The sequence below is a fragment of the Antedon bifida genome, chromosome 6, assembly GCF_963402885.1.
Source record: "Antedon bifida chromosome 6, ecAntBifi1.1, whole genome shotgun sequence".
NCBI classification, from domain to species: domain Eukaryota; kingdom Metazoa; phylum Echinodermata; class Crinoidea; order Comatulida; family Antedonidae; genus Antedon; species Antedon bifida.
This window is the reverse complement of record NC_136231.1, coordinates 5435131-5461704: the sequence shown is the minus strand read 5'-3', so window position 1 is coordinate 5461704 and position 26574 is coordinate 5435131. Positions and strand designations below refer to the sequence as shown.

Here is a 26574-nt window from a genome sequence, read left to right as displayed (position 1 = left end):
ATTAAATATACGCAATTTACTGAGTTTTTAGCCCTCTATTATGATTGCTCTTTTGGCGCTCCATAGAAACAACAACATTGAACATGGAGTATGCGAAATTCACGAACCGATGTGCGAGAAACACGTCTGTAAATTCATCAATTTAAAGGATTTATTTTTTACTTTCTGTGTGATCTCCTTCGTAAAAGTATTTTTGAGGCCTAATTCTAAGGTGTGGTACTCACGATAAAGTTACTTAACCAATTTTGAGTCGAAATAAACGACAGGTGCGAAACGGAACTAGCGCCGACGATTGGGCCCATTTTTTTATTTGCGTCTTATACGTTTGGCCCGATCGTCCACAAATTTGGGCTGCACGCGTTTGTACCCGATCGTCTTTAAAAAAGCCTGATCATTTGGCCCCGATCGTCTGTCAAGTCAATCCTATGCCCTACCTCTAGCTAGAGGCAAGCTATTCTAGGCCGGCCTAGCCCTAGCCTAGGCTAGTGCCTGTAGTAGTAGTATGCCTAGGCTAGTAGTAGTACATAGTAGTAGTAGGGCTAGAGATTAGGTAGGCTGGCTAGAGCCTACTAGGGCCAGGATATAGGCTAGGCCTAGCTAGTAGTATAGTATAGGCCTAGGTAGTGGGGGATCCTGTAGTAGTTTAGGATGGTCCTACTAAAACCCGCCCGGAAGGCCCAAAGAATGCCTGTATAATAATAAACTTCCGGATACAGACAGATAACTTTTTATAAACTGAGTCTGAGGAATACATCCTTTTTCAGATAATTTAATTAGATCGGGCAGTTCCAATTTTGTGTTTCATTTGATCTTAATGTATTCTGAAAACATTTGATTTATAAAATGGAGGCTAGTAATGTAACGTTTCAATTTTGTTATAATTGTATAATTTCAGCATTAAAAAACTGGCGATTTCAAATAGACACTGTCACTGTCATAGTCGATTGAAATAAGCATGCATAAGCATGGCAAAAGTTTAAAAAGGTCCATTAAAGAATATCTTTTATTAAAGTATACCTCAGATGGTAACCAAATTAATTAAGAAGATACTGTATTCTTTTTTTTTATATATAATGTACGTAACGGCTAATTAAGATTAGCCTAAGTGTTGTATTATTATTATTTGTATAATTAGTAAAGAGGGACTACAGCGACAGGCCCATCTCTCGACTATATATATATTATATGCCAACCATTGTTAATGTTACGATATAATATTTTTGGTCAATAAATGCTTCTTGAATTGAATTGAAATAGTAAAGTACATGTAACGATACACCACTACAACGTTTATAGGTTTTGTAATTATTAATTAACAGTAACATTTCAATTTATATAGCGCCTTTACAAGGATCAAAGCGAGCTACAATGACCGATCATCTGGTGAACATAATTATTTCGGGAAAAGATGGGTTTTCAAGAGTTTTTTGAAAATTATAATTGAAGATGAGTCACGAATTGTGCTTGAAAGGTTATTCCAAAGGTCTGGGCCTAGCTTTGAAAATGAATGTTCACCAGATGATCGGTGAACACGAGGAACATTGAGTTTAGTCGGATCGTGTTCTGACCTAAGACCTGCTCTTTGACAATTGTACCTACTAATTAAGTCACACATGTAAACCAGTGCTTGACCATTTACGCAATTATAAACTTGAACTAAAATTTTAAACTTAACCCTTTGTTCAACTGGCAACCAAAATGCAATTCTTTCAGAAACGGGCTAGTATGAGTACGCCGTGGTACACTGTAAACCAATCTTGCCGAACGATTCTGAATTTTCTGTAAACGATTAAAGATGTATTGTCCCTTTGACTAATTCCAAAAAAATAAAAATAACAGATTTAAAAAAAAGGTGGGTCATTTTGAAGTATCATAATAGTTATTAACTATCACCAAAAATTTGTCGAAAAAAAAATCATTTAACTGAAATACAGACGTTTTTTTGTTCCAGTCAAAGTTTTCAATCAAAACATATCCCATAATGAAACGCGCTTGTTTGGCTACTCTGTATGCAGCATAATCATAAAACTTCCTCACGATCTGTGTGAAAATACCTTCTCAACCGTGACGAGTTGTAAACAATCCTAATTAGCATATGCATAATGCATACTCGTGGTTTGAAATCTTTGTTTACTTTCACTCGCGACGATTTTCAAGACGATATGTAATCAAACTAATTTACCTGTTAATTACGTAAACTTGTTGCTTTTGGCTTGAATTTTCGACTTAAAGTGAATAACTTTAATATTACTTTGATATGGCCAATTTAAATTTAGAATATTTTGACCTTCATTTTTTTGTGTTTCAAGGGACAATACATCTTTAATGTTATCTTTAGTGACGCCGCCAAGGAGAGAATTGCAATAGTCAAGCCTGGTCAATACAACAGAACGGACAGCATGGGCACATGTATTCAGCATCAATGTATTTGCGAATTTTTCCTAGTCCTCGAAGACAGTTGTTAACACTACGGCAGATTGAACTAACATGGGCAGTCATGTTAAGTCCTTCATCAAATACAACCCCGAGATTGCGATCAGATTTGTTGGAATTTATAATGAGTTCACCCACCCTAATTTCAATATTAGTCCTATCAAACTTACACCTTGGTGGACATAAGATTACTAATTCAGTTTTAGAGTCATTTAATTTTAGCTTGTTAACACATCCATTTCCTTACATCTTCAATACATTTATTCAGCCTGCTTACTGCTGCGTTCAAATCACATGGTTTTCTGGGATCAAAACTGACATACATCTGAGTATCATCCGCGTATAGATGGTATGATACATGATGTAATTGCATTATGTCAGAGATTGGTTTCGTTTCACTACAGATGATTAGAACCAGTTTAAAGCTTTGTCTTTAATATTAAAATCATTTTTCAATCTATCAACCAGGGTAGCGTGATCTATAGTGTTGAACGCTGAAGACATGTCTAATAAAACTAAAATAACCACGCGAGATTTATCAAATTCATTTAGAATATCAGTCTTAACTTTTTATAGAGACGTTTCGGTACTATGTGCTAATTTGTACGCCGATTGGAGGGGTTCATTTAAATTATTCTTCTGCAGATGATCATTAAATAGCTTAACAATTGGACGTTCAATGATCTTACTCAACGTTGGCAAATTCGATATGGGTCTATAGTTACTAAGTTGGATACTGTCGAGAGATGGTTTCTTAATTATAGGATTTATTGCTGCCATTCTTAGATCAGAGGGAAACTCCCCGACACATAAGAGCAGTTAGCAATATGAGTAATTAAAGGATTAATACAAACGTTGAGAAGCAACTGTCAGTAATAAAGCTTATTTGTATATTGTGTGTTTATATAACTAACAGTAGGGCCTACCCACACTCACAGTAATAAGTTTATTAGTTATCCGCTTGGTATACCAAGCGGATAACTCCTTGTTATTGTATGAGATCAATATTTTTGGTTATCCGCAACTTAGTTGCAGGATAACCCATGTGATTGTAAATATCTTTTTCTTCATCATCTTCTTTGTTATTCTTCTTTCTTTCCCGGATTTTTGTGTGTCGCATATCCCCTATTGCTTGTGAACGTAACTTTGTATAACTTTGTCAAATGATTGGCCTGCAGCTGTAGATGTGCAAGAAACTTCGTTATATGACGTTAGAGTCGCGCAGCGTAAGTTACGCGCGATTTTATGAATTTCAATGATTGATCATAGATTATAAACCAAAAGTCATTTTGTATTGACACTTGGTGAAAATTTAAGTCATATCATGGGAAAACTTTCTATGGATTAAAAATAGCATGTTTCACAAGAAGTTACGCGCGCACGCGCATTTAAAATTTCAAAATGCGCAAAATTAATTTCTAATCAACTTTCTACGCTGATCATGACATTTTGAGCATGTCAAAAATTCCCACGCGCGCGAAAAAAATTACGCGTAAGGTGCGCACGGAGCATGAAAATCATGTGTTTTTTTCTTGAATTAAGATTTTACAGTCTTTCCTAGTTATTTTAAAAAAGATTGACATCATTTCAAATTAAAATGACGTCATACAAACACGTTGATTGAGACCATTTGCGCGCGTTTTAGTTGCAAAAGTGACAACATATTGTCAAAATTATGCCTATTTTTAATCTTCTATAGCTCCTCCGGATCATCCATGACCCCCAATTTTTTTAATTTAATATGTAAGCAGATATGTTGTAGATATGAATTCATGCAGAATCTTTACCCCTCGAATGTTATGACGTCATCGTATGGCCACACGAATGTAAAATATAGGATTTTTTACTCTTTCGTTATTGCTCATCACATTAAATAGAGCGCATCTCGCTTATACGTATTCCATTTCCACAGATATTTTAATACTCTCTAGGTCAATCAACTATCTTTCGCATGAGTTAAAAATATTTTATTTTTTATGACGTCATCATGTATAAAAAAGTAAATAACGTGGGTCCCCTATTTTCATCTTTACAGTAAATTTCAATCTGTTATAGCTCGTTAGAATAAAAAGTGATAATCATGATTAAAACGTTTTCTGGAAGCTATTGGATTGTAGATACGAATGTATGTGAATATTTTGCCAATCAGATGTTGTGACGTCATCATATGGCCAGTTGAATTCAAAAAGTCATATTTTCATCTCTTGCGTAAAAGTTAATTGCATTTAAACGAGAGCGCATCTCACTTTTACGTACCCAAAATTCTTCAAATTTGTTTTAATGTAATTATTTAGATAATTATCTTCTAAAATTGTTATCTTTATATGTCAATTTGATGATGTCATCGTGTTAATAATTGGATTTAGAAGATGGGTCTCGTAATTTCGTCTATGCTACACTGTATATAACATAATACAGTGTATTCTGTAAATACTGTAATTAATATGCTGTATGCTACAAAATAGGTACAATTCAGCACTGTAAACATATTTAATTCATGTCATAGGATGGCACAATAATTGTCGGCGTTCATATATTTTAAACGTATGTGCATGTTGCGTTTGCGCGGATAACCCGAACTCGTCAAAGTGACGAGTTTAAATCTAGTTTTTCTGTATTATTCTTCTTTCCTTCCTTCCTTTTTGTGAGTCGCGTTTCTCTAAAATGTGTAAACATAACATTTCATAACTTTGACAACATATGGGCATTTACGTGAAGTTGTGCACCTCCTATTTTTGAATGACGTCATAGTTGCGCAACGTGACTTACGCGCAATTTTATGAATTTCAATGATTGATTATAGATTAAAAACCAAAAGTCATTTAGTATTGACACTTTGACAAAATTTAAGTCATATCAGGGGCAAACTTTCTACGGATTAAAAATGGCATGTTTCACAAGAAGTTACGCGCGCACGCGCATTTAAAATTTCAAAATGCGCAAAATTAATTTCTAATCAACTTTTTATGCGTTTCTTGTCATTTTGAGCATGTCAAAAATTCCCACGGGCGCGCAATTTTTTACGCACGCGGTGCGCACGTAGCGTTAAAAACATATTTTTTTCTCTTGAATTATATTTTTCAAGTCTTTCCTAGTAATTTTGAAAACAATTTAGACCTTTTCCAGTTTAAATAACGCCATACGAACACGTTGAATAAGACAATTCGTGCGCGTTTTTTATGAAAAAGCTTAAAAAATTGTCAAAATTATGTCTTTTTTTAAACAGTCATAGTTTCTAAAGTAAACCGTGAACCGTTTATTTTTATTACAAAATCTAGAAGTTGATGAGTTGTAGATATCGGATCATGCATCGATAGGGCTAAAAAAACATTGTGACGTCATCGTATGGCCACACGAATGTAAAATATAGGATTTTTGTCTCTTTCGTTATTGCTCATCACATTCAATGGAGCGCATCACGCTTATCTGTATTCCTTTTTCTCCTAAATTTATATATTGTGTAGGTCAATCAACTTTCTTTAGCATGAGATAAAAATATTTTAATTTTTATGACGTCATCATGCCTAAAAATTTTAATTACGTGGGTCATTAATTTCATCTTTACAGTAAATTTTAATCTGTAATAGCTCGTAAGAATAAAATGTGATAATCACGATTAAAACGTTTTCTGGAAGCTATTGGATTGTAGATACGAATTCATGTAAACATTTTGCCAATCGGATGTTGTGACGTCATCATATGGCCAGTTGAATAAAAAAAGTCGTATTTTCATATTTTGCGTAATAGTTCATCACATTTAAAAGGGTGCGCATCTATATTTTACGTATTCAAATTTCTTCTACACGTTAATATGTTGTTCCTGAGATAATTTCCTTCAGAAATTGCTATTTAAGTGTTTCATTTTGATACCGTCGCCATGTTAAAAATTGGAATAAATGGCGGGTCCCGTAATTTCACCTATTCTACACTGTATGTAATATGTATACAGATTATACTGTTTGCATGTATATACTATATGACACAAATTGACAGAATTCAGCACTAACAGCATATCATATTCTTCAGTTCTTGTCATAATGCCATAATCTTTATCTGTGTGCAATATTCCAACGTATGACGTGCACGTGGCGTTTGTCGTTGTGCGGATAACTAACTCGTCAAAGTGACGAGTTTCATGTCTAGTTTGTACATCTGTTTATATATCAGTAACCACACTCACAGTATACGTATTTACAGTTTAATGTCCAAGTATTGCAATACTATCTAAAGGTTTTCGGTTAATTCCCCAAGGGCCCATAAATTTACCTACAGGTACTTGTGTTAAACCAAATAGTAATATTAGAATGTTCCATTCATCGCAAATCAATACATTTGTATAAACATATATTAAATCTATCAAAATAGTATTTTTTAAAGAAAATTGGCCTGTCTTTAACATTATGATGCTCGAGTTGATTCGCTATCCATTCCGAGGATATTTCGAGGAGGTGCTACGCTGGATCATATATATAACTTGTATGATGCATTCCTGAAGGAATAGCTTCCCTCGGTCTTTCAGACCATAATGTTGTATTATTTCAACCGTTGGTGAATCCTGTTAGGAATGGTATTACCTTTGTTACCAAATATAAACGGATCATCAACATGGAGCATGTGTTAGATGGCAAGAACTTTATAGGCTGAATGATTGTGCAAGTCAATTTGTATATTATAGTGGAAAAGTGAATGAACTTATCAATAAACATTTCCCATGGACTGTATATAAGAGTTGTAGTAAACCCTGGATTACACCAAGGTTTAAAAAGCTAATTTGTAAACGCCAAGCAGCATTCGTTGAATTCTGCCAACTTAGGAACCAAGTCAATCGTGAAGCTAAACTATTGCATAAAGAGCATTATAGAGATCAGTTCTTTTTCAGATCCGATAGTTGTACTTGTTGGAGTGGCGTTAAGAGATTTTTAAACCTTGGTGGTTCAGATAAATGGATTACTAATTTAGCTAATGAAGTGTGCCGGGGTGACCTTAATGTTCTCTCTAATACTATTAATGATTTCTTTATTTCACTAACGTCCTGATTTAACAAACTGTTGCCTTTATAGTTAGAGATACTAGTATGTTAAATGAGCTAGTTCCCCTGAATCTGATTATTGAGAGAGATAGTATTGAGCTAAACTCAACCAGATTAGGTGCAATAAAGCACCTTGGCCGGACATGATTCCCCCATGGTTTCTGAAAGATAACAGTAGCATAATTGCAGGCCTTCTATGTGTTATCTTTAATTCTAGTCTCAGGGAAGGGGTTATACCTGATATTTGGAAATGCGCAAATGTAGTGCCTCTCCCGAAAGCTAGTCCACCTAGAAGTATTGAGAATGATATTCACCCCATTCACTTACGTCTACAACAATGAACGTTTTTGAAAGTTTAATTGGAGAACAAATTTGGGCCCAAATTAAATATAAAATTAATCTTAATCAGTTTGGATGCAGCAAAGGAGTGTCAACTTTTGATGCCCTTATAACATTTTTAAATGAATGTTTTTCCGCGACGGATAAAAAACAAGAAGTTCGTACACTTCTGTTAGACTTTTGCAAAGCTTGGGATCTGATAGATCATGGAACACTTATTAAAAAAATTAGGAAACTTGGGATAGATTCCTACCTTCTATCTTGGATTAGAGCTTTCCTTTGCCATTGCCAACAACGTGTAAAGATAGGTAACGCCTTTTTTTCATATTTGAAGGGTGTAAATGGTGGTATCCCCCAAGGTTTGTGGCTGGGGCCCATTCTCTTTGCTGATGATCTTATGGCGGTGGTGCCACACGACACCACCGTCTATGAGCGCATTGGTAAGGATGGTATGAGTGGGCTCCAGCCACTTGCTGACACCGCTTGGGCTAATGATAATCATATGGAATTAAACTAAAAAAAAACTGTCGCGTTTCGAGTTAGCTGCGAAATGGTTAAATCAAATTTTGACCCATTGATCCTAAATGGAACCCCCATCGAATGTGTAGATCAAACCAAACTTCTGGGTGTTACCCTCACTGCTAATCTGACTTGGAATGTCCAAGTCGATTGCATGTGTAGGAAGGCTAATTCTAGACTTTATTTCCTAAGGCAAATGCGTAGAGCAGGTCTTTGACGAATTAAGTTTTTTTTTATTGTAGTATTGTCTGGCCTGTAGTTGAATATGCTGCACCAGTGTAGGATACTTGTTTGACCCGCTTACAAATCAATACTATTGGACAACTTCAGAGGAGGGCTTTTAGAGTTATAACCCCATGGTTTTTGTATAATGAGGCACTTTATTTTTTAAATATTTCTTTGCTTGAGGACCGACGTACCCGACTGTCCAAGGAATACTTTCCAAAACAGAAAATTCCTAGCCATATTCTCCACAACCTACTGCCACAACCGCGTCATGTACCATATAAATTAAGATCAGTCAATAAATTTCCTCTACCAAACTGCAATACATCAGAACTTCATTATTAACACTGGTATTTTTAATGGTTGGTAGATGGTTTTTCTTGCGCAGTCGGGTACTAAGATTTATAATAAGATTTATACTAAGATTTATATTGTAATAGTTCCCTTATTTATAACTTATATAATTCGTAATTACCTCTGCCAAGGAGGTTATATTTTCACCCCTGTATGTTTGTGTGTCTGTCTGTGAACAGCCTGGAGGCCACAGTTTTTATCCGATTCTCATTAAATTTGGTCATAGGTCAAGGTCACAACTAATAAAAAACTATTTTACTGCCTAGAGACCACAGTTTTTATCCGATTCTCACCAAACTTAGCCACAATGATCAAACTCTCATCCACAACTTTGTAGTGTACATTTAGCCTATTTACACTTAGAACTTATAACAAAAAATGTAAAAAAATATATATATATATTTTCCGGGGACATTTTATGTAGGGAAATTTTACAGTAGGCGGAGGTTTGTACTCTCAGAGTACCCTCTAGTTTTGTATATATTTTCTTAATTTGTTGAATTGTTCAACTTCAATTTGTATTTCAATTTTTGTTTTATAAATTGCAATAAAGTTTTTATCAGATCTATATCATCTATCTATGATGAACATAATTATTTTAAAGATAATTATATAAGCTTTTAATTAAGTCATGTGTTCCAATACCCAGTGCGCCGCCACGTTTATTATTAGTTTCACAGACAGGCTTTAGTGGCTTATTGGTTGATAAATTTTTTTAAAATTATTTTCAGTGACTGAATTTTAACAAAGATATTGCATCTATGAGATGGAGGAGACAGTTACCAACACAATAAATACTATACAAAATAGATTGTCCACAATTAGTGATGATGGGCAAATAAATTGTGAAAGAAACATAAAATTAAACGAAAATGCAAAGGATGACAAGAGCGGTTGCTGCGATAACTGTAAACAATCTTGTAAGGTTGCTTTTAAGCCATGGATGTCAAAGTATTATAAACCCAGACAAAATCCCACCATAATGCAACGGCTGAAATATTCAATGATGTGCCCTCCTCATGGAACATTTGCTAACCTCTTGCTGTGTGTACTGCTATTAGGTGTAAGCTGGGGCATGCTGTGGGCAATAACAGGAGAGGAGGCTCTTCCTGGAGGAAACCTATTTGGACTCTTTCTTTTGGTTGTTCTTTGTCAACTTGGTGGTGTTCTTATACAACTGATTAGGCTACCCGAACTTCTTGGTAAGTTTATTTTTAAAGAAGAACAATGGATTATGTTCTGGATTTTTTAGATTAAAATATGATCTGTGTGATAAAGAGACAAAAATATTTTCCTTGAAATATTACATTAAGCTCTGTCTCCACTATCAAACTTTATGTGACAAAAAAATGTGCCCATGTATGGATATAATGATGTTGTCATATTATCACTACCATAATTGGGCACATTTTCAAACTAGTTTGATAGTGTAGACAGACCTTAGACTGGAAGTTTAAAAGTATTAAGCCATTGTTAACCCTCATCCTTCTCAACATCATCAATATCAGCATCATTATTTATGTTATTATTTATTCCATCTTTAATTCTGCCTGAAGGTGAATTGTTATTTTATGTTTTAAAAACTGAATTAAAAACCAGCATTATCATAATTATTATATGCTCCTATTTTAAAAGATTAATATAAAGAATTTGAATGGCTTAATAGCTAATTATAATAATACATTATTTTTTAGGAAACACTGTTATCTATCAATATTAAAATGTTTTATATTTCGCTTATTGATTGTTCATTTTAGGAATGTTAATTGTTGGATTTGTACTTGGAAATGTTCCTGCTATAAACTTTGCGGAGGATATTTATCCAGAATGGTCATCATCTCTACGCAGCATGGCATTGGTTGTTATCCTGATTCGTGCAGGGCTAGGTCTAGATGCTGATGCACTACGAAGGCTCAGTTGTGTATGTGTCCGTTTATGCTGTATGCCGTGTGTAGCTGAAGCAGTTACAGTAGGCATTACTGCAAACCTGTTGCTGGGCTTCCCATGGGTGTGGGGATTTATGTTGGGGTATAGTATATTTAGGGTTATTTTTTTATTAAAATATTTAACTCAACACAAACATAGAATTAGTTTCTACCAATTAACAGTGGTGAATCCAGGATTTTTGAAATCGAGATGGTGGATGGCTAGGACCTAAAAATTTATAAAATGAAGTGCTGACTCTAGTGTGTACATCATATTTTATAAACAAATTTGACAGACCCCTCTGGATCTGCCTGATGGTTAATTGAAAGTAAACTTCAATAATATTTAGAGTGTAATTATACCTGAGGCAGTTTAAATGGGTTATCCCTTTCCATTATTATAATGATCATGTTGTGTACAAATAACCCAACCCTATTTGTTTATAACATACCCCATTGTCTATTTTTCAAACATTTTAACATAATTGTTGTTATTAGACATGCTGGTGTTTGTGCCATGTGGAAGATTATGGTTTGAAGTTTTAAATGACTAATGCCATACTTTGTTTTATCAGGTTTGTCTTGGGAGCAGTAACGCCTGCTGTGATTGTACCAACCCTTCTAAGTTTACAAGATAGAGGATATGGAGTCACTAAAGGTATCCCAACACTGGTGATAGCTGCAGCTAGTTGTGATGATGTCCTTGCCATTAGTGTGTTTGGTGTGCTACTTGGATCAGCATTTTCAACAGGTATACTCTCACTGTCTAAAGGTGTAGCTCAGGGGTAGACTGCATGCATCTTTTGCAGAATGCCCTAGTCCCTGCCATTACCATATTTTGTGCATACAGATTATTTTGTGTTATGGTTTTTGGTTTTACTATATCAAATGTTGGGAAAAAGTGTATAATGATATTGAAATAATGTAAGAAATCATTTTATTTTATAGTTTTATTTATTAGTACTTAAATGCTTGCTAGTTTCCATATAATTAATTTCACCTAATTTAAATCTTGGGAAATGTAATTTATTGTCATTTTATTTATTTTTTCGGTAGGAAACTTGTTGTACAGCATTTTCCGTGGTCCACTTGAGTTAATCATTGGGGTTAGTGTTGGTGTTTTGTCTGGTGTCATTCTTTGGTATATACCAAATCAAAATCAGGTAAAGAATTGTTTATACCCCTGCACTACATAAAGCAATGATAAATGCCTACCTTCTGCTTGGAGAAGATTTAGTGTAGAATATGAATAATATATGTTGATGGTTAGCCTTCCTGTTCATAGATATTTTAACACAGCCACAATGTAACCAGCCATAATGATACCTAGTTTGAAAATAAATTGTTCTCAATTCTTTTTCCAGGTTAAAGTTTCGTTTGTGAGATTCCTGCTTCTGTTTTGTACAGGTCTGTTTTATATTTTTGGGAGTAATGTTGCTGAGTTGTCCGGTGCAGGTGCTTTAGGTTGCCTTACGATGGCGTTTGTGGCTGGATACGGTTGGAAACAAAATAAGGTAGAGACATCATTGTGGGGTCTGTGAGGTTCAATGTAACACTGCAACACAAAACAGACATCAGTAGTGTTGATAGGCTGTCTTTGATTTCCATCCATAGCTCAACTTTGTCTTATGTTAATCATTTATAACAATACTAATCTTTAAATGCATTGATGAAGAATCAAAAGTATATAAGCCCTTTGTTCTTTTTCTTTGTATTTTAGGAACCAATTGAAAAATTGATGGAATTCATGTGGATAATATTCCAACCTTTACTTTTTGGCCTTATTGGTGCAGAGGTCAAACTAAGCTACCTTGAACCATCATCAATTGGTAAGGAGGAGCCTTTTATAAACTGTTTTGTATGTTCATAATAAAATTTCCAAGCAATAATTCACTGCAGATATTAGAGTGCATTTTCTTAAAAAAAAATCCTGGCTAGTGTTGTGTTGTGTAATACAAGCTCACACATCTGTAAAAAGACTCAAAGCACATACTCATATGCTAATTTTGACCAATTATATTATATTTATAGGTCTCGGTTTGGCTGTTGTTTTTACTGGTCTTACGGCTCGAATATTAGTCTCCATACTGGCTGTAAGTGGCGCTGGTCTTACTATTAAAGAAAAGGTGTTTGTTGCAATAGCCTGGCTACCTAAGGCTACAGTACAGGTATGTCACTCAGTAGATTGTTAAAGTTAAGTTTTTCCTGAAAATGTTTATAGAACTGTTATTATAATGGTAGCAAGAATACTGTGGAATGGCAAGGAAGATTGATTATAATTTACAAATATACTTTTAAATACGAGAAGCAGTATATTTTGATAATTCCACAATATATACTCGCTATGCAAAGACTATAAATACTAACCTCGCAACTAAATCAAATATCTTAAATGTTACTAAAAAGGTTATAAGAAGGATAAAATGTTATTGATTACAGGCTGCAATTGGATCAGTTGCTTTGGATACAGCAAGAGAACGTGGGGCTGAAGAACACCTTGAAGATCTAGGAAGACAAGTAAGACATTGTATACATTTAGCATGTAAATTACAGTATATTGTTTGACAGCATATTTAATACCTGCTACTGCTATCTATATAAACCTAGTAGAACCAAAGTTAAATACAATTGTTTTATTGCTCAATGCACCTCATAGATATGATGAAGAAGTAAACCTGGACTATGGCCAGGGCTGCTATAGATATGGGTTTATAGATAGCTCTGATATCTAGCCTAAAATGATTCAATATTTGTTAGTAATCTAAATTTGTTTGATCTGATGTTATTGTTTATTTTGCCTAGTAAGTAGTAGGCTTATCTTATTCTTAGTCCACATATTATTTACATTAATCTTGTTTTGAGAGTAACCTAATGCAATAATTTGTACTTTGAGCCTCTCAATAATAAATTATTGTAAATTCCAGTTCTATTAAAAAAAATAAACAAAAGATATCTACATTCACAGATCTTAACAATAGCAATTCTTGTCATTCTCTTCGCTGTTCCTATTGGTGCAATCTTTACATTCACAGATCTTAACAATAGCAGTTCTTGTCATTCTCCTCACTGCTCCTATTGGTGCAATCTTTACATTCACAGATCTTAACAATAGCAGTTCTTGTCATTCTGCTCACTGTTCCTATTGGTGCAATCTTTACATTCACAGATCTTAACAATAGCAGTTCTTGTCATTCTCCTCACTGCTCCTATTGGTGCAATCTTTACATTCACAGATCTTAACAATAGCAGTTCTTGTCATTCTCCTCACTGCTCCTATTGGTGCAATCTTTACATTCACAGATCTTAACAATAGCAGTTCTTGTCATTCTCCTCACTGTTCCTATTGGTGCAATCCCTACATTCACAGATCTTAACAATAGCAGTTCTTGTCATTCTCCTCACTGCTCCTATTGGTGCAATCTTTACATCCACAGATCTTAACAATAGCAGTTCTTGTCATTCTCTTCACTGTTCTTATTGGTGCAATCTTTACATTCACAGATCTTAACAATAGCAGTTCTTGTCATTCTCCTCACTGTTCCTATTGGTGCAATCTGTACATTCACATATCTTAACAATAGCAGTTCTTGTCATTCTCCTCACTGTTCCTATTGGTGCAATCTTTACATTCACAGATCTTAACAATAGCAGTTCTTGTCATTCTCTTCACTGTTCTTATTGGTGCAATCTTTACATTCACAGATCTTAACAATAGCAGTTCTTGTCATTCTCCTCACTGTTCCTATTGGTGCAATCTTTACATTCACAGATCTTAACAATAGCAGTTCTTGTCATTCTCATCACTGCTCCTATTGGTGCAATCCTAATCATGGTGACTGGACCAAAGCTTCTGCAAAGCAATGCACTACCAAAAAATACACTTCATGAATATGTTGAGGTGATGGCAGATGAGAAAGATCCAGACTTGGCAACCAAGACTGCAAATGGAGAAGTATCTGGTGAAGTGGATGACAAAACATCAGAATCTGACAGTTACAAACAAACATTTGTCTAAATCTTAAGATATTGTGAACTTGTGAAATAATTGAGATGTGATGATAGACTGTGCTCACTTATCAAGTTTTAAAATTTCTATAATAAAAAATATATCGGAAACAAATGTAGACGTGAATATTTTAAACATTTTCATGTTTACTTGTTTTTAGAGTCTTACACTACAGGCAATGTCTGTAAGGTTGTGTACGATTTCTAAATATTATTTTAACTTATTAACTGCTTGTGCAGGTGACCAATGAGAGGCCAAGTATAAAATAGATAGTTGATTGCTTGCTGTGTTGACTTTGAAAGAATCTAATTTGTTTATGGTGCACACTTTCCTAACAGTGTATACTGTGTATCATGTGTGTTGCTGTGAGAAGAATCACAGTTTGTTATTTATGTTGTACATGTACCAATTATAATTATTAGTGTGTGAAGATTAATTTCTTTATTGTTGCCAAATATCTCTAAACAGAATCCTTGTTAAAAGTAGTGGCAGGTCAGTCTAAACATGCTCATGACAGGTTTTGTAACAATAGATAAGTATTACCCAAATATCTTTTAAATTAATTTTATTTATATTTAAAGAAATTCTATTTTAACAGTCAATGAGGACCAATAAATCATATTTTTTAGATTAAATTTTTCTATTGCAAAATTCCCATTCACAAATAATAATAATAACGTGATATGCGTGCACATATAGCTATATTACCGCATTTTGAAAAGTTTGTATTTTGGGCGATTTCTAAAAAAATGGGCAAATTACAACCTTGTTATGTTTTACATATCTTCGTCCTATGACAGCTACGAGGATAATAGCGTAATGTATGTGGACATATACTGTAGCGATATTATCGCATTTTGAAATGTATGTATTTTGGCCGATTTTTTAAAAAATCCCTGTACTATAGCACAGGGATTTTGTTCAAAATTGGGCAAATTACAACCTTGTCATTTTTTTACATAACTTTGTCCTATGACAGCATAAGAGTATAATAACATGATATACGTGCACATATAGCGATATTACCGCATTTTGAAAAGTTTGTATTTTGGCCGATTTTTAAAAAAAATCCCTGTACTATATATAGCACAGGGATTTTTTCAAAAATGGGCAAATTACAACTTTGTTATTTTTTTACATAACTTCATCGTATGACAGCATAAGAGGATAATAACGTGATATACGTGTTTTTTTTACATAACTTCGTCGTATGACAGCATAAGAGGATAATAATGTGATATACGTGTACATATAGCGATATTACCACATTTTTAAAAGTTTGTATTTTGGCCGATTTTTTGACAAAATCTCTGTACTATAGCACAGGGATTTTTTTCAAAAATGGGCAAATTACAACCGTATTATTTTTTTACATAACTTTGTCCTATGACAGCATAAGAGGATAATAACGTGATATACGTGCACATACTGTATATCCATATTACCGCATTTTAAAAGTTTGTATTTTGGCCGATTTTTTTTAAAAATCCCTGCACTATAGCACAGAAATTTTGTCCAAAAATGGGTAAATTACAACCTTGTTATTTTTTTACATAACTTCGTCCTATTACAGCATAAGAGGAGAATAATGTGATATACGTTGACATATAGCGATATTACCACATTTTGAAAAGTATGTTTTTTTGCTGATTTTTTTAAAATCCCTGTACTATAGCACAGGGATTTTGTCAAAAATTGGGCAAATTAAAACCTTGTTATTTTATTTTTACATAACTTTGTCCTATGACAGCATAAGAGAATAATAACGTGATATACATGCACATATAGCGATATTACCGAATTTTGGAAAAGTTTGTATTTTGGGCGATTTTTTGAAAAATCCCTGTACTACAGCACAGGGATTTTTTTCAAAAATGAGCAAATTACAACCTTGTTATTTTTTTACATAACTTCGTCCTATGACAGCATAAGAGGATAATAGCATAATGTATGTGGACATATAGCGATATTATCGCATTTTAAAAAGTATGTATTTTGGCCGATTTTTGGAAAAATCCCTGTACTATAGCACAGGGATTTTGTCAAAAAATGGGCAAATTACAACCTTGTTATATTTTTACGTAACTTCGTCCTATGACAGCAGAAGAGGATAATAGGGTGATATACGTGCACTTATAGCGATATTACCGCATTTTTAAAAGTTTGTATTTTGGGCGATTTAAAAAAAAAAACATGTACTATATCACAGCGATTTTGTCAAAAAAATGGGCAAATTACAACCTTGTTATTTGTTTACATAACTTCGTCCTATGACAGCATAAGAGGATAATAGGGTGATATACGTGCACATATAGCGATATTACTGCATTTTGAAAAGTTAGTATTTTGGGTGATTTTGTCCAAAAATGGGCAAATTAAAACATTGTTATTTTTTTACATAACTTCGTCCTATGACAGCATAAGAGGATAATAACGTGATATACGTGTACATATAGCGATATTACCGCATTTTGAAAAGTTTGTATTTTGGGTGATTTTTTGAAAAATTACTGTACTATAGCACAGGGATTTTGTCCAAAATGGGCAAATTACAACCTTGTTATTTTTTTACATAACTTCGTCCTATGACAGCATAAGAGGATAATAGCGTGATATATGTGCACATATAGCGATATCACATATTTTATACTCTTCAGTACTATTTTGCTTTAAAATAAGTTTCAAGTTAAATGACACATCAAATTGTTTTTTTTTTGGAATCTTTGCATTTACTTGTCATAAAAGCTGAACTAGATTACAAGCATGTACTGAGCATGCTCCAAAACAAACATTAAGTACCGATTTAAAGACAAGACCCGATAAAAACAAGTAGTTGTTATTACCAGGTTTGGTCTCTAATTAAGAGTAACTGATGCTTATATTTATAATGTGGGTGTTTATCAGGGCCAAGTGTAAATAGTATCTAATTGGAGGAGTTGAGAGGTGTCTTTATCCTGAGGAAGATATGTAGAACATCATTATTGTTTTGAAACTTCAGCTAAATCACATACCAAATGTTAATAAATAAATTTTTAGTAAACAATACATATGAAAATACACAAACACGCTGCATGATTAATTAATATTTTTACATTTAAATTTTTTTTTTTGCAAATAGTTCATTTTTTCATAATTTCTAGTGAAGAACTACACTATTAAGAAAGTAGTATAAACAGTGCAGTAAAACTATTTAACATTCATTAACTTTCATCCAATCAAATTTACATGTGTCAAAGTTGAAGCAAGTATTAATATGCAATTATTCTCATGGATATTCATTAAAATAAATCACAGCTTACATCCACATTATAAATAATTATGCTAACAAGTTGAAGCAAATTATGCATATGCAATTATTCTCATGAATATTCATTAAAAAAAATCACAGCTTACATCCACATTATAAATAATTATGCTAACAAGTTGAAGCAAATTATGCATATGCAATTAGTCTCATGAATATTAAATTACAGCAAGTCGTATCCACAAATATACAACTATTGTCAAGAAAAAATACACCATAGAGGGGAGTATTTTAGTTAACTGCATTGCAGGATAAGATACAGCAAAGCAACTGGTTTTCTTAAGGCAATGTTATCAAAATAAATAATAACTAAAACTAGAAATACAATTAATAATAATTACAGCTACCTTAAAATTAAAATTTACAAACAATAAATATGGTAAAAGTATTTATTATACTTTTATTTTTGTTTTGTTAAGAAAAAAAAAGCTTATCTGCTTGAATTGTTTTTACATGAAAACGACTTTGAAGTAGAATTATATATGATTATACCACAGGGTGGGCCACCCAAATCAGTCATATTGATAATATAATGCTATACAGTATGTATATTGAGTCAAAGCATTCGTTTTACAAAAGTACCTAAAACACTTTTCATACCAACATTTTAAAAAATAAAAACAAAGATGTAGCATTATTGTACATTGTGGACACAACACATGATGAATACATTCAAATGAATAGGCACATGGCAAAATTGATTTTAAATGAATTGGGAAAGTACTTAGTAGTAGTAGAATAGTATTAGCTAGCTTACTTAGTTTACCAGCCTCACCACATTGCTTTGAAAATGTACACATTCTTTTATCATTTTCCCTCATTCTGCAATGATTATTACAAAAATATTTAGAATTTACACCAAAGTTTATATATTCGTATATATATTTTATAGCCCCTTGTTACTTATTGTATAGAAGTAAAATCATGTGACTATTCTAGGCTTTGAACAACTCCTTAACTTCTTAAAACTCTTACTACATCTGTACAAGGCAATATATATATACTATATATCATATACTATATTATTTATAAGATAAAAATATGCTGGAATTGGTAAAGGTATTTTTTTCTTATTTAAACAAATTGAGAACAAAGGTTTTGTTAAAATTTAGATTCAGCCTTTTAAAACAAATAAAAATAAGTAGATTTTTTACTTTAAAAGGTTAACATTTTTTATTTATATTTTATTTTACTATGTATATCTTATAACTTTCCTAAATAAATTCCTATCTGCATTTATACAAATGAAATCTTTGGCTGTCTTGTAATAAAAATTAAATAAAAATTAATAGTAAAACAAACTTTGTAAATTGTCACTTAATAGTTATGGTAACAATGGAAACAATTTAGATTCAAACATATAAAAACTAAGATGTTTATATTATGAGTATTATTACCAACATTAAAGTCTATGTATTTGTATTGATACAAAATTAGATTTTTTAAATTTATAACTAAAAAAATGATCACATATCTATACGTCATAAATTGGTTCAATTTAGTCATGATCTGCGGCAGCATTTGATTGCGTCCCATCGATGCAAACAATTAAAAAAACAAAAATATATAAAAATTTATCTAAAAAATTAATTCAGATAATATTAATACTGAATTAATATTTATTTATAGAAACAATTATTTACATTATATGTGCTAAAAACAGTTTAAACAACATAAATTAAAAGCATCACACACACACACACAACACAGACTCAGGGAATGATGTGAAAACTAACCAATTAATCCAATAAGGTGCAGTATAAAAACGCGCATTCAACTGCTTAGCTATGTTGCATGACAGCATATGCTAGTCATCAACAGCTTTACAGACAAACGCACAAACACTAATTAAATTTTAAACTTCATTCTTTGCATACATTTTGAACACTCGCAAACTCAACCTATATTCCATTAGGAAAACAATCATCTTTCCATTTGTTGCTACATAACTTTAGACCTTTTCCTACTCTTCCTAAATTACATATAACCACAACTTTTTTGTAAAAGAATCAAGTTAAATAGTTTGAGTACCTTTCCTACATGATCTAAATCATGTTTATCATATCAAAAATAATATTTGATTATTAAATTTTATTACCCTTTCAAGCCTATTCAATTACTGAGCAAACTTATATACTTTCCTTCAAGATCATATATATTATTGACCATCTTACTGTACTAACACTCGTGATGGTTAAACTTTTTCCATATATATCTCAAACCATTATTAACAATGACTTTTCCATTACTCAACCGCTACACTAATTTAATGTATATTGAACTACATAATTACACTGTATATAAAACTATATATATTCTTCAATAGTTTAATTTATTCATAAACTAAGTTTTGTAAACTACAATGCAGTCATTAGTACATTATTTCAGTCAACTATGTCTCTTAAAAGTTAATTGTCTATAGCCTATTTCACATTACGACCTTACTTACTTTCTTTCGAAGTTTAACCACTCCCAATAGAGATATGTTCAATGTTGCATCACATACTTCATTAATATTTCTTTCCAATCATCTTAATTTCTTTCATAATCTTTCATAATACTATACTTTGTATGCTTACTCTCTTTAATTTATAAATATTTACGTTATTTATCTACAACAAGGTCCTGACATGCTATACAGCTGCAGGAGAAGCGGAGATGTCTAAATTATTAAGCGTGGATTGATAATATGCATCGTTAGGATTATTTATACTGTCTCCCATCGCATTGTTCTGTAAGCCACAGTTCATTGGGTTTGCAACAACGTTCATACTGGGTCGTACCCCGCTACTTGTACCGTACAGCCTCCCTCTGCCCATCGGATGATGTAAAGGGGAATCACCTTTGAAACCGTTAGGGGTGAACCTTGCGAGCTGTCCGTAGTCATCCCATGTATATTCTGCACTATCGCGGTCGCTAGAACGTAACGTATTGAAGGCTTGAATCTGTGGGTTTGGCATATCAATGCTATCACCTTCGCATACACTCGACGTTTCACTGTCTTTATCAGAAGCACTGTCACTATCCATTTTTGACACGCAAAAGTCTTGCTCTCTAACACACGCAGTTCCGCCTTGACGTTTATATACACAGTTGTCTGGATCTTCGCTGGGGACTTTCTCATACTCTGTACGTCGCCTCTGACTTGCTCCTGAAGATGGTGGACTAGACTGTTGTGAGTGATGACCACTGCCTGTGCTTCCAGATCGTGACGATTTGCCATGAACGCTTGTTGCACTACCATGACCAGATACTTTATCAGCACTGCCCGTTTGCACGGTACTTTCATTGAACTGTGACCCCTTAGAGGCTGCTAGATGATTCATCTCGATAACAGTCTGTGCTGCACTTGTAGTGGATGAGTTACGTGACCCCATACATGGTAGAGGTCTTATATAAGCATTTTCTGGACGACTGTTTAATACCTCTTCCGGTATAACCTATTTAAAATAATCAAAAGAAAAAGGTTAATCAATTTATTTCCATATTTATATAATGTAGAAGTGCTTTAAATAACTACATTAGACTTTTAAATGAAATTTGAATGCATGAAAAACTGGAATAAGCTAATACCCTTTTAAATGCCTAGCAGTACTCAGAAGTGTATCACACACCAGGACGCACACCATACAAAACGCCCCGATGTGAAAAAACTTCGGAGTTTAGTTAGGCGATGCGAAAGGACTATAATATGTAAGCAGATAGTGAAAAGCTCACACATGATATTTGAGTACTGTTTCTCAACAAAAATGGTAAAAATGCAAGTTTGAATTTTGTAGGAGAAAAAATCTAAATCTAATGTTACTTAGAAAAAAGGTTTTTTTCTCATATTCAATCAAATGTTAACAGTAACAATATTAATTATTATCTTGACCAAACTTGCTTCATTAACTTTCAATAAATTGGGTTAGCATTTTCACATCAAACATATAAGATCACTTGCACAAGAAGAATAAATCAATAACAACATTATAAATAGATTTTGTCGTATAGGAGACTTCCATCATAATTTCAATATTTCTGGTAGCATTATTATGCCTCATTCCAATGCCTGTTATTAGTTAGATTATTATTGTGTAAACAATGTCACTTTAATATCTTTCCTGTACCCTGTAATCCTACTTTTGAAATCAGTATGATATTGCATGGAAAAAAGGAAGAGGCGGTAAGAGGCTTAGAAATATAAAGATATTATGTTAATACTGTAGCACCTGTTTTATAAATAACACACTTATCATTTTACAAACATAAATCAAATCCATGTAGAAATAATACAAATATAATGCCATGCACTAGAACAAATATTAAAAATACAGGGCAAGATAAAAAGAGAGAAAAAAGTTTTATTTCAATATGCATTACCATGTTTACGATAAAATTGATAAATAATTTCTTGCATATTTTCACCACTTAAGCACAAATTAAACAGAAATATGTCAGTTCAAAACAATTACAAACAGAATTTTGTTACAAAATTAGATAATAAAATATATAAAAAAATCTGTGCACTAGAATTTAACATTTTACCACTAGGTACACTGACTATTAAACCATTTAAGTTTAATAAAAATAAATTATTCTAAGAAAATAATCAATAAAAATATTTTAGTAATTATAAACTAGGCAGTCTAAATATCTTTACAGTTTGTAATAAAGATGATATATCAAAATAAAAACTCTGAAATTATGGGACTGTTCATGTTCACAAATTATTTGTAAAGATATAGGAAAATTCAGGTATTTAGCTTTTAACATAAAGCTGGCCTATTCCTAGTGTTTATGCTATGCAAAATACAGAAGAAAAAAAAATCCATAAAAGTAGTTATATTTATTTTGAAACTAAAACGACACTTCGACAGCATTGACAGAAGTATACAATTGGAACAGTTATAAATATTACCAAGTTTATCAAGACATTTCTAATACATTGTCTTTTACTAGACACATCAAACAGACTATAACAACAGGAAAGAAGGGTTAGTATGGCAGTTATTTTGGTTTCTAAAACCTAAACATAAATTATATATAGAAAACCAAAAGCTGAGGTAGAATATTAGGATAGATAACAATGCTATAACGCCTAAGAAAGGAATTATGAAAATGAGGTAGTACTAGAAAATAGAAATTTAAAAGGACCCTTAATGATCATATGTACAGTACCGAGGTCTGTCACAATTGAAAGTTTTATGGCCAGTAAGGTTATCAAAGAAAGAGGAAATTATTCCTTTTCTAAATGGTCATAGTGGGCTTGTAAAAGCATGTCTTTCCAGGCATGATACAGTTAAGACCTTCAAATCAATTGTCAGGTAATGACATTGGAATCCCATTATTCTTAATAAATGTTAATGTTACTAATAGAATGATATATTATGATGATGTCATGATTAATTAATTTTATTATTGCGTGATGTTATGAGTGATATGATATAAATCTAATGGAGTGATGGTAGTATAAATAGTTATATATTTTGCTTTGCAGTTAATATTGTTGAATATCGATGAAATAAAATGCTTTATTGTTAGCACCCCAAAGATGTTAATTCAAATTAAACCATAAGCCAAAAATGTGCTGATCTTGAAGGGTACTTACATAAAATAATAAAGGTGAAATATCAGGCTAAAAATCATAACTCTTCCTCAGCCTAAAATAATATACAACAGAAAATAAAATCAACTAAAAATAATTTTTTAAAAACTAAAAAGAAAGAATTTAATCTATAAATTAAAAATATGAAACCAAATAAATTATAATCCTTTATAACTTTAGGTTTAAAAAAATGTTATTAAAATAAGTAGTAAAAATGAATAGAATTTGGAATAGATCTTCCAAAATATCGACCATGAAATCTGTTTTTATCCATGTTGTTTTGAGAGAATTGGCTGTGCAACAAAACAAAAAATAATAAACAAACAATGAAGTATTCATTAAAATCATGAATTTTAAATATTGAAAGTTCATCGGTTTAGTAGCCATTGTTAATGTCACTGTTAATTAATGTCAAATGTGTATTTATTTGACCATTTCCAATTTCAATTAACTAATTAAACTTGATAAACTTTCAATATTAAATTTGAAATGAATAAAATACAACCAATACTAATAGAACCATCACTCTTTAAAATATATATTTAAAAAATTATTAAATCTTAACCATATAAAGAGATATAATACAGTAACCACAAAATTCAGTGCTATTACGTTTGTAGAATTCACGATAAAAAAAAGGTCTTGCATTAATAAACATGCGTTATTTAATGAAAAATAAAACAAAACTTTCAATTAGAAAAGATAAACTTATAACATGCGTTGGAAATAGTGCAATAGTTTTAACAGAGATATATTTCTCTTTACCCCAAGTCTTGACAAATAATGTTGAAGCCAAAGCTATGGAAGTAACAAAAAATGTGTAAGACTATTATTTTATCAGCCAAAAAAATGTTGCTGCAATATGATATATGCCCAAGTTGTATGCATCTTCAGGAGATTTTTTGGTTCACTTATTGGCATCCAGAACTACACTGATCACATTTATTTGTGATTTAACTATCTTGGCCACCTTGAGATAAATTGAAGCACTGCTATGATTTTTTTTTTAAATTCTCACCATTTGGTTTTCGATGTCCTTATTTTGGCCACTCATTCCATTTGATCGTTTAGATTGGTGTTTTCGGAGATTTTCAACTTGTTTTTCATAACGCTCCGTTTCTTTTGATTTTCTGGGAAAAACAATGTATCAACATTTATTAATAGAAGTTAATCAATAACTATGAATAATATTACAGAATTATTTAAATAGGTTGTATTAGATCCTTCCATGGATTAAGATAATTTGTATTACCATATTTGACATAGTACAGTATAATAAAGATTTAATATAATCTCATCATTTAGCTCAACTAGCTTTAGCTCAACTCTATTTTTAAACCAGTAGGTGAAAGACAATATTTACACATCTTCCTTTTGCTGCAATAAAAAGGTGGACCTTTTCTATAAAAATCATTTTTTATTTTATCAATAACTCTTGGTTATTGACAATAAAGACAACATTAAAAAGAAAAAGTTAAAAACAGAAAGAAAGAAATTATTTAACGAACCTGTATCTAAGATAGCATATCAAGCATAGTCCAATGGTGACAAGAAATGCAACAAATATAACCGTCATGTACACTATGACCTTTCGCTGGTCTTGTTGTCCCGCTGTTCAATAAATCATAACATTACATTTGAAAAATGTTGTACAAATTCTACAATGCTATTAATGAAACAATTCAAGTTATTCATATATATATATACATAGATTAACTGTAATTGTCTATAATATCCTTTAAAGATGCTCTTTAAAGTTGCAAAATTCAGTAATCATGAAAAAGAAATGTTTTAAAATCTAAAATCATTGTAAAATATTAGTGAATGAATTACAAATAATAATTACACATAATATATCATTATTTTTGTTGAAATAAAAATACTTAAAATTGTTATTGACACCACTATCAAATAGATATAAAATGTGATTATATATATGTACATGTCTTCTATGCAAGCTGCCTCTTGTGAACCAATCTGAATGAAACACACGGATGTTCTCTTTAGTTGTATACTGTACCACTTTTTAGCAATTTCAAGGTTTAAATACATTTTTATGATTATGGTATGGGTTAATTAAATTTAAATCTTTAGTTTAATAGGCAGATTATCATTATTACAACAAATATATTATCATAATATTACATATATTAAATACTGTATATACTATAATATATATAATAATAATAATATTTGGCTTGTTAAGGCAAAAAAGAGACCCTCTGACTTTAGTAAGCAATTCAATTGGGGTGAATTTGGATAAGGAACTGGCAACCTCTTATTGATGTATTAGCTAAGCTAGAAGAAATTAGAATTTCCAATTTGATGACCGAGAATAGTTAGCGAGAAAAATTAATTTAAATATTATAGAAGTATTATTATTAAAAGGTTTGCTACCAACTATTAATTTGTAATTTAGAATTTAGTAGTAAACAAATTCGCGTGCTATGGGGAAGAGAAGGCATAGAATGACGAGTTGAGTTTTAAATTTTATTTAAAAAGCTTTACAGCGTTAGTTTTGGTTAAAGTGGTTTTTCTTTAAAGACATAATGTAGGGAATAAAATATATTTATTCAGTATAATTTAGACAAGAAAGGTTTACCTTCTTAGAAGTAGAAAAACTATAAATTGTCAATATTTAACATTATTTAATAGGTATGAATCCACCATGATATATAATAACAGTATACAGTAAATATGAATTATAAAATGTTGAAAAAAAATGACTTGTGGATATCAAAAATTCAGTATGACTAAAACAAAACTAATAATTTTATCAAAATTTCATGCATAATTTTGAATAAATTAAATTTTACATTGTTGATAAAGTTTTGCTATTTCTTTATATATAGT

At 31.9% G+C, this 26574-nt stretch overlaps 2 protein-coding genes across 7 annotated transcripts in view; one reads left to right on the top strand and one right to left on the bottom strand.

Annotated features, from left to right (window-relative positions):
• The first annotated feature begins 9630 nt into the window (after positions 1–9630).
• Positions 9631–15434, top strand: LOC144845294 (sodium/hydrogen exchanger 9B2-like). 2 transcript variants are annotated; one of them, XM_078702510.1, is made up of 9 exons: positions 9631–10101; positions 10657–10927; positions 11400–11575; positions 11881–11987; positions 12189–12338; positions 12545–12653; positions 12856–12992; positions 13264–13341; positions 13857–14586. In XM_078702510.1, the coding sequence occupies exons 1-9, from the start codon at positions 9666–9668 to the stop codon at positions 13995–13997; spliced, it is 1605 nt and encodes a 534-aa protein (XP_078558636.1). In that variant the 5' UTR covers positions 9631–9665; the 3' UTR covers positions 13998–14586. The 2 variants fall into 2 exon arrangements, with proteins under 2 accessions (XP_078558636.1, XP_078558635.1); XM_078702509.1 differs by lacking the exon at positions 13857–14586 and adding an exon at positions 14594–15434 and having other exon boundaries at positions 9637–10101.
• Positions 15435–18553: 3119 nt separating this feature from the next.
• The window catches only part of LOC144845293 (uncharacterized), a 90496-nt gene continuing 82475 nt past the window's right edge, over positions 18554–26574 (bottom strand). For 3 of the 5 annotated variants that reach the window (XM_078702504.1, XM_078702505.1, XM_078702507.1), the window contains 4 exons: positions 25230–25332; positions 24740–24851; positions 24487–24519; positions 18554–21574 (listed from right to left, as the gene is read on the bottom strand). In XM_078702504.1, the coding sequence (XP_078558630.1) occupies positions 20768–21574; positions 24487–24519; positions 24740–24851; positions 25230–25332 (1055 nt within the window). In that variant the 3' untranslated portion in view covers positions 18554–20767. Of the gene's footprint in view, positions 21575–23724; positions 23777–24486; positions 24520–24739; positions 24852–25229; positions 25333–26574 lie in introns of all 5 variants that reach the window. The other 2 variants (XM_078702508.1, XM_078702506.1) reach the window with 2 other exon arrangements.

Excerpts from the sequence above, each read along its gene's own strand:
- LOC144845294 (XM_078702509.1), top strand. The coding sequence starts at position 9,666 with ATGGAGGAGACAGTTACCAACACAATAAATACTATACAAAATAGATTG. Across the intron at positions 10,102-10,656 it reads TAGGCTACCCGAACTTCTTG|GAATGTTAATTGTTGGATTT; the intron begins GTAAGTTTATTT and ends TGTTCATTTTAG. Across the intron at positions 12,993-13,263 it reads TACCTAAGGCTACAGTACAG|GCTGCAATTGGATCAGTTGC; the intron begins GTATGTCACTCA and ends TATTGATTACAG.